General features: G+C 39.4%; 1 protein-coding gene across 4 annotated transcripts; it reads right to left on the bottom strand.

Moving 5' to 3' along the window:
- Nucleotides 1–474: 474 nt before the first annotated feature.
- On the bottom strand, nt 475–10,965 carry RNF6 (ring finger protein 6). Of its 4 annotated transcripts, XM_064275333.1 has the most exons (6): nt 10,687–10,965; nt 9,945–10,155; nt 7,821–8,032; nt 6,928–7,032; nt 3,204–3,322; nt 2,335–2,493 (listed from the first exon to the last, which is right to left on the bottom strand). In XM_064275333.1, the coding sequence occupies exons 3-6, from the start codon at nt 8,011–8,013 to the stop codon at nt 2,452–2,454; spliced, it is 459 nt and encodes a 152-aa protein (XP_064131403.1). In that variant the 5' UTR covers nt 8,014–8,032; nt 9,945–10,155; nt 10,687–10,965; the 3' UTR covers nt 2,335–2,451. The 4 variants fall into 4 exon arrangements, with proteins under 4 accessions (XP_010592262.2, XP_010592264.2, XP_003414103.2 ...); XM_010593960.3 differs by having other exon boundaries at nt 475–3,322; nt 10,687–10,964; XM_010593962.3 differs by lacking the exon at nt 10,687–10,965 and adding an exon at nt 10,485–10,669 and having other exon boundaries at nt 475–3,322.
- Nucleotides 10,966–11,933: the final 968 nt, after the last annotated feature.

Below are 11,933 nucleotides of genomic sequence, written 5' to 3'. Positions count from 1 at the left end.
AGCCTCATATCCCATAACTGGCCTACGTGAACCATTTAGCGCAAACGAAGTACCTAAAACCTGTCCCTCCAGATGCTCACTGCACTAACATTCCCAGGCATACATCTCTCCTAATGAAGTGAAGATAATCACTCATCAGAAAGAAAAATGAAGTCTTGAGATATATCCAAGTCTTAAACAACTGGCCTTGAGGCAACAGTCTTGTGATTTTGCCCTAGCAATATACCACAGGAAAACTGTGTGTCACAAATTTCATAAACAAACATGAAAGTAAGAACAGTAATTCATTCTATCGACTTTCAATTTCTAAAAGCAAGCATGTCTCTTCCATGAACACAGGGATTTCTGTTTTGTCTTCTGATGAATCTTCAACCCCTTTAAAACACTGCCTGATCCCTAGTAGGCATAAAATAAATATTCTGGGCGTGAATAAACCACAGTGGACCAACAGAAGGAAAAAAAAAAATGCAAATACAGTTTTTGTTTTAGTATTTATTGGTAGAAATAAATCTTTAATGCATACTTTGTGTTTATATAAAGTGTACATTCTCTTAAACGGGTTTTATTAGGTTTTTTTATTTGGCTTTTTTTTTTTTTTTTTGGTCTCCAAGTGAACTTAACACATTATCTATGCATTTGATTCTTTGTAGACTTTTTTTTTAGATTTTAAAACTAAATTCAAGATACCATGCATATTATGTACCTTACTTAATAACCCAAGGAACTGTTTGCACTTTCAAAAAAAGTCACCGAAAAGGCTGAACTCAAGTTAAATAGCCTATATGTTCTAAATTTTCCATTTTCCATTTCTGAATAAAGAAATACTCATTCAACATTATATATTGCTTGCTGTCTAGTAAGTCAGATTGTCAGAGGCGCTTCAGTAACTTATCTCTATTTTTAAATGAAATCTTAATCTACTTCCTCCCAGAGATGATCTTGTCAATATTAACATTGTGCTATATGCAGAAACAGCCAAAAAACTTAAATAGGAACCAAACTGGTAGTTTTCAGTGGATATTTTAACCTGAAAATTACATGTCTATACACACATGGTATGCTGCATATTAAATTTAACAGTTCAAGTAACTTAAGTACATTTAGCAAACATCCTGCCAGGTACTCTTTCATGAAAAGACACTGTTCTTACAACAAAAAGTTAACGAAAGGCTTATCTGTCTGGACATAGTACTAAGCCCAAGGAACTTTAAAGTGCAAGTAAAGTCTGCTGTACTGTTAAGAAAAAAAAGACTGATTTTCAACTCACTGAATTTTGCTGATACAAAAGTGCTCAGCATGACAAAATTACCAAAATAAAAACATTTTCAACGTTATTTGGTTCTAGCAATATTAACTTTTCTGTACTTTCAGATAATTTAATGTTTGCATTTTAAATTTATATAAATTTCCTCTTCTTAACAAGTTAAAAAAGCACACAAAAAATAGTTCAAACTATAATCTGTTAATTTTCATCCTGGTTTGCTCATCACAAATAAGTCAACAAGAGAATGCTTGAATAGTCGGCGCTACTGAAATGCAATATTTGAACAGAAGCCATTACGTCATCGGCTGTTTGCTATACTGGACCCTAACACTGGCTGCCGACAGATGGGACAAGTGCAGTTCTCTGAGAGCCAGCGGTCAATACAGTGAATGTGGAATTCGTGCATGCAAGGTAACTGCCTGAGCTTATTTCCAGTTACATAGTCACTGATACACACACTACAGACTTTACTTAGTTCACTATCAATACTGTTATGCTCATAGTTCCGGGTGGAAAGATTGTCAATCTGCTCTTTGGTTAAACCCCGTACACGCTCATCACCATCACCCTGATTTAGTAAAAAGAAGTGAGCAAGGCGAAGAATAGGTAGTGTTCCAGTTTCAACTAAATTGTCTGTATTTCTCAACTGCCTATCACCTGTACTGTCACTGTTTTGGGCATGAGGCTGGGTGGTGTCACTTTCACCACGCATTCCAGTGCTGTCTTCCTGGGCCTGCCTATCTTCAGAGGAACCTTCGTTGTGCTGGCTGCTATCATTAACTGTGCCTGAGTCACTCAAATCTGACTGCATCTCTGGTAAATGCTGACCACTTCTCTCAATCTCTGGCTCAGGTTCAGCCTCCATCAGAGAACTCAATTCTCCAAACCCAGTCATGATCTGCCTTAAAATTGACCGAAGAGACACTGATGATGGCTCAACAAGCTCGTTCTCAGAAATCCTACGAAGAGGAACAGTTATGGTACTAACATAGGTTCGAATACCTGACCTCTCTAAACGAGAAACAGTTCGGCGAAAACCCCCACTATTGCTTTCAAGAAGGACTGTATTTTCTGCTAGACCTACTCTAGATCGAGTTCGATTTGCAATACTATCCCGATCTCTATTTTCTCCACGACGAATCCTTCTTACTTGAAGGTCCAGCGTGATAGTTGGATGTCGTCGCACATCAACTGGGGACCTGCTGGATTCTTCTTCTTCTACGGTTATTCTGGACACAAGTCTTGAATTAGGGAATGGGGTAGATGTGGTACCTCTGGTTTCTCTGTCTTGCTCTAAGAAGCCACGAGCTATACCTCTCCTCCTAGCAGACCTTCTAACAGTGTGCTGTGAAGCCCTACTTTCCCTTTGTGAATTATGATCAACAGTGCCACTCTGTCTCTGAATTGGTGAACGACTTCGACTACTGAAGGAAGACCGTAACCTTATTGGCTCTAATCTTTGGTTTGTATTCCTCACTGTAACGTTAGTTCTAGCCCCATTTTCCCAAACATGTGCTGCCCCAAATCGTTGCCCCTCCCTTTGCCTGAGTTCACTATCCCCTGATTGGTTTGTGTGATCATTGACATTAGCACGAGGAGCATGAGTCCTAGGAATGCCAACTGATCCCCCAACTCCACTTCTTAATCCTCCCAATGTTGCGTAAGATACATCTACTGAATTCTGCCCCTCTGAACCAAGGCTAGTCCTTGGCGTGTTAGAATTATTACCACTGAAATTCACTGAGGTTTGGCTTCTTGTTCGCCTAGCCACAGGGCTATCTGATCTTTGATGTCTGTTTCTAGTATGATCTCTGCTAGTATCTGAAAGTGGAATGCTCGCGTAATCTTCTCCATGAATTTCAAATCCTCTATTCTCATCATTTATGTGGATTTCCAGACTAAACCGAAACTCTCCACTGTCTGGGTTTGTTCGACTCACAGCTCTCCATGTTTGGTTCCCATTTTGTCCACTTCGAGTTGCATTTCCTGTGCGGCGAAAGGTGTTCAACCATTCTAACAGAGAATCGTCATTTGAAATTTCTCTACGAGCTTCTGAGCCTGAAAAACAAAACAAATCAACTTAAGATCAATTCCTAAAAACTAAAAACTAAAGTTTTTACTAAAGTAAATTATATTTAAGAACAGCTGCGATTTTAATGAATGAAAATGGAAAAACAAATTAACTGAACTTTAAAAAAAAAGGTGTGGTGTATACTGCATTTTAAATCTTAAATACTACTTACGCATTACAAAATTTTAAATACTATATACACAAAGTTGTGGAGAAATGTTCACTCCTGACTTCTATATGCCTATAATTAGCAAAATGTTGTGGCAAGTAACGAATGCATTCGATACCAAATTTAATTTATAAATTTAAATATTTAAATTGCTTTATTCACACTGTAATATCAGTAAACTGAAGTGGCAAAATTTTATGTATAATTCTTCCTGTATCTGTAGAAACCAAGTAGAACCAACTCAATCAGCATTTTTGCAACTAGGTATTTTTGGGAACTTAAGAATTTTATCCTATTTTTCAATAACTGCCAACAATATACAACTCAAGAACTCTGGCTTTCTGTATGTAACGTCAGAACCACATTATTTGTTTTTATACAAAGCTGGGGGACTTTAGGCAAGTTACCTGAATTCTCTATGCCTGTAGCCTTATCTATAAATCGGAGATGAAAACAGTATCAATCTCAGTATTATCATGAGGATAAAATAAGACACTATATAAAATAATTAGCAAAATATCTGACAAATAGAAAGTATTCAATAATGTCAGCTGCCACATGTAATACTCCTGATGGCTCAGTGGTTAAGCGCTTGGCTACTAACAGAATGACAGCCCACCATTCGCTCCCTCTTCTGGAGAAAGATGTAGCAGTCTGCTTCCATAAAGATTACAGGCCAGAAACCCTATGCGTCCATTCTAGCATGTCTTATACCGTCGTTACGAATTGGAATCGACTCAATGACAATGGGTGACAACTGGTATATGTAAAAAGTATATTTTCTATTCATTTATAACGTAATATCCATGAAGACAAAGGGTTTTCTCTTGTATTAGTCACTGTCAAATTCTTAGCAGCCAGAGCAGTATGTGGTAGAAATTAGACTCTCAGTTAATATTTGCTGAGTAAATAAATTTAGAAATAAATGTGTCCTAGATAAACTTCTTTGACTATGACAGTGTCACTGTGCCAGGCTTAAATTTTTCATTTTTAACACGGTGCAAAACTCTGTGAAGAGCATTCTGACCCACAGAAACCCCAGGGATATTAACCGTAAACATTGTTCTACTCAAAAATATCTATTAAATGAAACGAATCTGGTTTCATTTCATTACTGTAATCTCTCTTTCATAAGATTTTTTAAACAGTGAACTGAAAGCTGTTAATAAGCAGCTGGTGTCCATAAAATAAAAAGCAACTTTACCCATATTCTCAAGAAGGGCTACCGGTGATCGATGTGTTTTACATTAAAATACATTCAAAAGACCGGTATTACCAGTGTACCAACATAGTAAAACTTACACATCTGAACACAAACAATAAAATGGGCTCATATTCAATTTATATTTTAGTTTTGGGGGAAAAAAATGAGTAAAAAGCAAGTAAACATTAATCATTCTCCATGCTACTTTCTTCTTTATTAATTAGAATGCAGTGATGAAGGTATGTCAAAGAGCTTGCTAATCATTTACCAAAATCTATTCCACCCCTCCCCCCATAAGAATACTGTAACTGAGCATGTGCACACCCTGTCCCCTCCCCCCATAAGAGTAGTGTAACGGAGCATGTGCACAGCCTGTCCCCTCCCCCCAAAAGTACTGTAACTGAGCATGTGCACGGCCTGTCCCCTCCCCCCGTAAGAGTACTGTAACTGAGCATGTGCACGGCCTGTCCCCTCCCCCCATAAGAGTACTGTAACTGAGCATGTGCACAGCCTGTCCCCTTCCCCCCATAAGGGTGCTGTAACTGAGCATGTGCACAGCCTGTCCCCTCATCCTGAGTACCGTAACTGAGCATGTGCGCAACCTGTTCCCCTCCCGACAAGAGCACTGTAACTGAGCATGTGCACAACCTGTTCCCTTCCTCCTATAAGAGTACTGTAACTGAGCATGTGCACAGCCTGTCCCCTCCCCCCAAAAGTACTGTAACTGAGCATGTGCACGGCCTGTCCCCTCCCCCATAAGAGTACTGTAACTGAGCATGTGCACAGCCTGTTCCCTTCCCCCTATAAGAGTACTGTAACTGAGCATGTGCACAGCCTGTTCCCCTCCCCTGTAAGAATACTATAACTGAGCATGTGCACAGCCTGTTCCCCTCCCCTGTAAGAATACTATAACTGAGCATGTGCACAGCCTGTTCTCTTCTCCCTGTAAAAGTACTGTAACTAAACGTGTGTACAGCCTGTCCCGTTCCCCGCCTCCCCCGTAAGAGTACTGTAACTGAGCATATGATTGCCTGTTCCCTTCTCCCTCTGTACAGCCTGGCAGTTAGGTGTGGCCATGTGAACAAGTTCTCATCACTGCAATCTGAGTAGAAGTGATGTCTCTTAGTTGTAAGCTGGTATCTTACAACTATTTGTGGCCTCCTTCTTCCTGCCCGCTGGAACCCAGACTTGATCATAACTTAGCCTGAGCACTCAAACAATTCCTTAGAGCAGCAGTGTCTAACAGAACTTTCTCAATAGCCACATATAGCTACTGACCACTTGACATGTAGCCAGTGCGACTGAGGAACTGAATTTTATATTTCATTTTAATTAACTTAAATTTAAATAATCACATGTGGCTAGTAGCTACTTTACTGAACAGCACAGTTAAAGAACCATTAGACTAGCTGGGTGTGTCCTGGGAGAATTTATAGAGCAAAGTTTGTCCATATGCCCTGGACTGCTAACACAGGAAAGAAAGAAACTTCTATCTTACTCAGTCACTGCATTTCTGGGTTTTTATACAGCCTTTCCTCTAATTAACACAATAATCTTAACATGTGAAACTACTAATAATGAAAATCTCTGGGGAGAGAAAGGGAGGTGGTGAGGAGGGGCAAGAAAGTTGGCTTTTACTTTAATTCTACATAGTTCTGTTTAGCTTAAATTTTTTACAAGTACTTTTTTTTTTTTTTTACAAGAACTTCTTATGCTAAGGTTCAGTATTTGTTCAATAAATCAATCAATCACACAAAAACAATGATAAAACAACAAAACAAAAAGAGGTTGCCTGATGTTCAGCCATTTTATATTGCTCCGTATATAAATTTTTAGAAGCCAGGTTTAGTATCACTTGGAAGAAAGTACTGTGTACATTCTAAGATTAAAAAGAACCATGCACAGTTCTGACACACGTGGTGTCACCATGAGAATGAATCGACCGAAGACAACTTGTTGGTTATGCTGGTAATTAACTTAATTGAACAGTATCTGCAGCTCCCTGAAAGCAATCTATGTATGAAAAGATCTTTGCATTCATTCACCTTTGCTGTAGTGCCTAAACACACTGTTCTGCACACAGCACATGCATAAATGTTACCTGAATGACTATCACATTAAAACCGAACACAGTAAAAATAAACATACAAAATCCACTAACTTCATTTCTACAATGGCATGCACCGACCCTGTTCCTTATGGAAAAGAGTCCACAGTACCTCGAGTATTTGTCCCATTTTCCCTGTTTCTCAGGTCAGGCTGAGATGCTATTTGTTCCTTGACTCCAACTAACCGCTGCTGTAGTTCTTCTGATGTTATTTCTCCTAAAACAATAAAAAATTGCTCACTTTAACTAAGAAATGTTAAATTACCAAGTTTTATAAAAACCCTTGAGGGGTATTAATCTTTAGCCACCTGTAGATCATGTCTTATTGTCTTTATATGTTCTGTAAATTCAACACAAAAACATTCAATTGGTGCAAACATATATCTAGTTTATTAAAATTTATTAATATCTAATATGAATAATTTTGATAAAGTGCTCTCAGCTGATATGCTTAGGAACCTAAACTATAATTCTATGAATTTTAGTGCAGAGTTAAAGAAGAAATTAAGAAGGTAATATATCCAGAGAAAATTTAAAATCTTTACTTACTTGAATCTTATACCAATACTTCACCATATGGGTCATCAATATACAATTCAATTTCAGCTAGTTCATGCATTTGTAGCAAATTTATGGAGCACATTGGACTTTTATTAATTTAGCTGAATAAATAAATTTTAACACCCCCAAATGAGTTAGGATTGGGTTTTAAATACTACATAAGTGAAACAGGACCATATATGTAATATTTAACACTGTTATGTACATCAACCTGTTTATTTGGCATTTGTGTAACACTGTTCCGTGTCCCATGTTCTTATAAAATACAGAAATCGGTTAGTTATTTTTTATTTTGTTATGTGGAAAAAGTCCCTAGCTCATAAAAACAATACGTTATGTTTTAGGGGAAGGGAGGAAGGAAAAAAAAATAAAAACCTCTCCTCATTTTGAAATTATTCATTCTAATTATGAAATAAGGTATCTGCTCTTTGAGCCATTTCTTACCAGGGGTTCCTAAAAGATTATGGTCTCTCATTAACCGGTAATCTTCATCACTGAGTTCATTAATAAACTGATAATAAGCTTCTTCTCTCCGGAGACGCTCTTGCTGCCACCTTCTCTCATTTTCACGATGATCATGGTCTTGAAATGAGGGTTCTTCACCACCATCATCTGATCTAGATCTAGACTGACTCATACTGAGATTTCCTGGCTTTCTGTTCAAACAATACACACAGAAGTCAAGGTATTTATTCGTGGATGACACATGGCTTTATATTTTTACCTTATAGCTTTTATCTGTTTTTTTTTTTTTTCCGTATTTATTTGGTCTTTTTGTCCCTACTCAAATACTTCATTTGCCAAATCTTGTGAATATCCACACAAATGAAAAACAGCTAGGAGACAGAACACAACAGGACCTACTTCTTTGCCTAAAGTCATAGTTAAAGTCAGACTGGATTTGGCTTTACCACACAACTTTCCATATCTGAATCTCAAAGTGAGTGCCTCATTTTTTTTTAACCCCTCAATATTGTGGTTAACTCAGTCTAAAAACCCTTACTGATGTTTCAAGTATCTGGATATTTCACGTAATTCACAAATTTCAAGCTTTAATTATTTACGTTCTTTACTTAATAAGCAAGGACTATTTGTATTTATTTTCAGCAAGAATATTCTTCTCAAAATAAAACTCAGATAAACGTACTATTACCGCATTGCACTTTGTTGAGGTAAAAATAATTACTCCTCCCGATCTCTCTTGAAAGCCTAACAGAAAGCCTTTTGAAATTTAACAGTAAAGAGCCCTCCATGCACGGCTCTGAGAACTGTGAGAGTGCAGAGAGCGCTCCCCAAAGCCTGGAATCGTTAGTCCCATGTCTCTGAGTACCGGGGAAATTCTTCACCTTGCCTAAACAAACACTTTATTTATATTATGCTTAAATGTCATCCCTGAGAAACCTACTTTTAAAACACAAAAACCAAAAAAACCAAACCCGTTGCCACTGAGTCATTTCTGATGCATAGCGACCCTACAGGACAGAGAACTGCCTCATAGGGTTTCCAAGGAGCACCTGGTAGACTCGAACTGCCAACCTTTTGGTTCGCAGCCGTAGCATTAACCACTATACCACCAGGGTTTCCAGGAAACTCAAAACCAAACCCACTGTTGTGAGTGGATTCCAACTCATAGCTACCCAGGACAGAGTAGAACTGCCCCATAGGGTTTCCAAGACTGTAAATCTTTACGGAAGCAGGCTGCCACATCTTTCTCTGGCAGAGCAGCTGAGGGGTTCAAACTGCCAACCTTTCAGTTTGCAGCCAAGTCCTTTAATCACTGCACCACCAGGGCTCCTTACTATAAGGAAATCATGGCAAAAAAAAAATTTTTGTAAATATCTTAACTCTTTTTTGAACATTTATTAAATCACTAAGGCAATGGTTCTCAATTGGGAGTGCACATCACAACCACCTGAAGAAATCAAAAACAAAAAAAAAGGAATGTTCACATCTCATCCCCAATTCTAAATTAGAATTTTCCAGGGTAGGGCCAACACCTATCTTTAAGAGCTCATTTGAGGTACTGTGATGAAATAAACTATTCCCAGACAATTTCTGTATGTCACCAAAGGGTGCGAGTTAATGTAAGTTAGTAAAGGCCAGAGGATCAAATGATTTAGGTTGCCAGTTGCAATTCTAATTCTTAATAAATATAAAAAATACTAGGTGTTAAATCAGCATATTGCTTTAAATATAAAATTAGCTTACAGTTCTAAACTACTGTATAAGCCAGCACTTACCCAAATTCGTATGTACTGTACCAAGCAATTACAAATTCAAGAATTTTTTTTACAGTGACCATGTCTTTTTTAATGAAAGATCTAGAAGAGCAATCCACTCAAATGTAAATTAACATTACCAAAAACTTAAGATTTCTTTCCCCTTTCAGAATAATCAGGACCAAAGAATCTATTTAGTAGGGACAGTTTTAATAAAATTTTTGTACTAAACAATTTAAAAAGTTGATACCTATCATAAATCAAGCTCCTCTTATTATTACTCAAAACTTAAGAGCATCTCCTCACAGGAAATTTTCTCGCATAATTTACCACAGATCAAAGTGAATACCTTATTTTCCTTTCAATATGCTTTCAATATATGCAACGGTATCCATCTTTCAATTGTTCGTGTTTTTTTTTAAGAATTGCCCATCTGAAGCAATTGGAAAAGAGCCGAATTATTCAAACTAATCTGTCTTTTGGAAGGCCGGAACTGCTGGTAGTCTCCACTCCGCTGCAAGACAAAGCCAATTCTCCCGTGGATTTTCTCAGACACTCACCTAGAAAATGAGATCCCCACACAATTAGGTCATGAAAATCTCCCGCCAGGCCCTTTGCTCCCACAACAGAAATGTAGGCCTTTCCTCCTACACTGTCCCAGCCCCAGGGATTACGCTCCTCTCTCCCAAAGGCCTTCCTGCCTCTCCTCCTCCCATTTAGCTGTGGCCAGGATTACGTGTGAATACACTTTACTTTTAAACCTTCACTTTCTTGCCCCTCTGCCCGCCGTCCCGCTACTAGTTCCCTTCTTGTCCGTTGCGACGGAAGCTCGCGCCTCGGGGACAGTCCCGACTGCAACAAACAAACTCGGCTCCAGGGCCCAACCAACCTCTTCCCAAACGAGAGCGAAGTAACGCTTCCCTTGGCGACCTAGATTCCCACCCGGAAGTCAGTGAGAGACAGAGCATTCCAACCAATCACTAGCTAGAAGAACTGATTGAGGGAGCACTTAACCAATCAGAAAAGAGGAAGGCGGCCCCAAGGATGGCCTGCTTTCTTCGACGGAACTCAAGGCTTTCCTCCAAACTCACCTCGCCTGGAATGAATCCTCTGGAAAAGTCGACGGCGGCTCTCCTTTCAGGTCCTAAAACTGACTGGGAGGCGGAAGAGGCTTGCCACCGCTTCCGCGGAGGCCGATTCGACCACTAATCATTTACTGAGAAGCCGGAAGCCTGTGCTACGGCTTAGGATCTTCTAGCTGGCGGGGAAGCTATGGAGGAAAGACCGACTCCTGCGCTTTTTTCCCTACAGGCAGTTCAGTCTCCTTCCGGCTGAGGCACCGCCTCGATCGAGGGGAGACGCTCCACCTTCTGCCGAATGCTCGCTGGTGCGCTTGAAAACTGCGTCCGGAGGGAGAGCCAGGGTGCCTGAGTTCCGCGTTCCGCTTACTCAACGTTTCTGTCTCCTTGGGTTTTCTAAGCTAGTATCAAATTCAGGGCCGCTCAGCGCGCGAAACAGCCACGTATGCCCACAGACACGTCCTGCTTGCCACTCTTGATGGGTACCAACACTTGCTCTGCCCTTTCGTGTTATTTGTTTGCCAAGCCTGGCTTCGGAGCGCAACACAACAGTCTGTTCGGCTCTTTTTACTGTCCGGGTATAACGTAGTTCAACAACCCGGACGTTTTCCTTAATCTTATTGGTACCTGGGTATGACAAACCCTAATAAATCCTAAAATGCTTACATTGACTTTCCCTCCAGAGTCGCTGTGAGTCGGAGCCCTCGTGGCGAAGTCGTTAACAGCTTGGGCTACTAACAACAACAAAAAAAAGTCAGCAGTTCGAATCCAGCAGCCGCTGTTCAGAGACCCTGTAGAGCAGTTCTACGCTGTCCTATAGGGTCCCTATGAGTCCAAATCGACTCCAGGGCAACAGGTTTGGGTAACAAAAAAGATAAAAAAAAAAAAAAAAAAAAGATACAGTCCTTAATATCAGTGAGCAACTAGTGTGGTATGAGTTTGTGGACAAGTAAAAAATGTAAGTTAAGCAAGCAAAAAATATAAAATATTATATATACTAAAATAGAAATAAATAAACAGCACAGCCTATAAGGCCCTTCAGGGAGCCCTGGTGACAACAGTGGTTAAGTGCTCAGCTGCTAACCAAAAGATCTGAAGTTCAAACCCTCTGTGAGAAAAAGATACGGTAATTAATCTGCTTCCGCAAAGATTAAAAAAAAAAAAAAACTCACATTGGCACAGAGTGGATTTAAGTCATAAAGATTACAGCCTAGAAAACCCTGTGGGGCAGTTTTACTCCTATAGGGTCACTATGAGTT

This window comes from Loxodonta africana, chromosome 23 (assembly GCF_030014295.1).
Source record: "Loxodonta africana isolate mLoxAfr1 chromosome 23, mLoxAfr1.hap2, whole genome shotgun sequence".
NCBI lineage: Eukaryota > Metazoa > Chordata > Mammalia > Proboscidea > Elephantidae > Loxodonta > Loxodonta africana.
The sequence above is the reverse complement of the archived record's forward strand: the minus strand, read 5'-3'. Positions and strand labels throughout refer to the sequence as shown.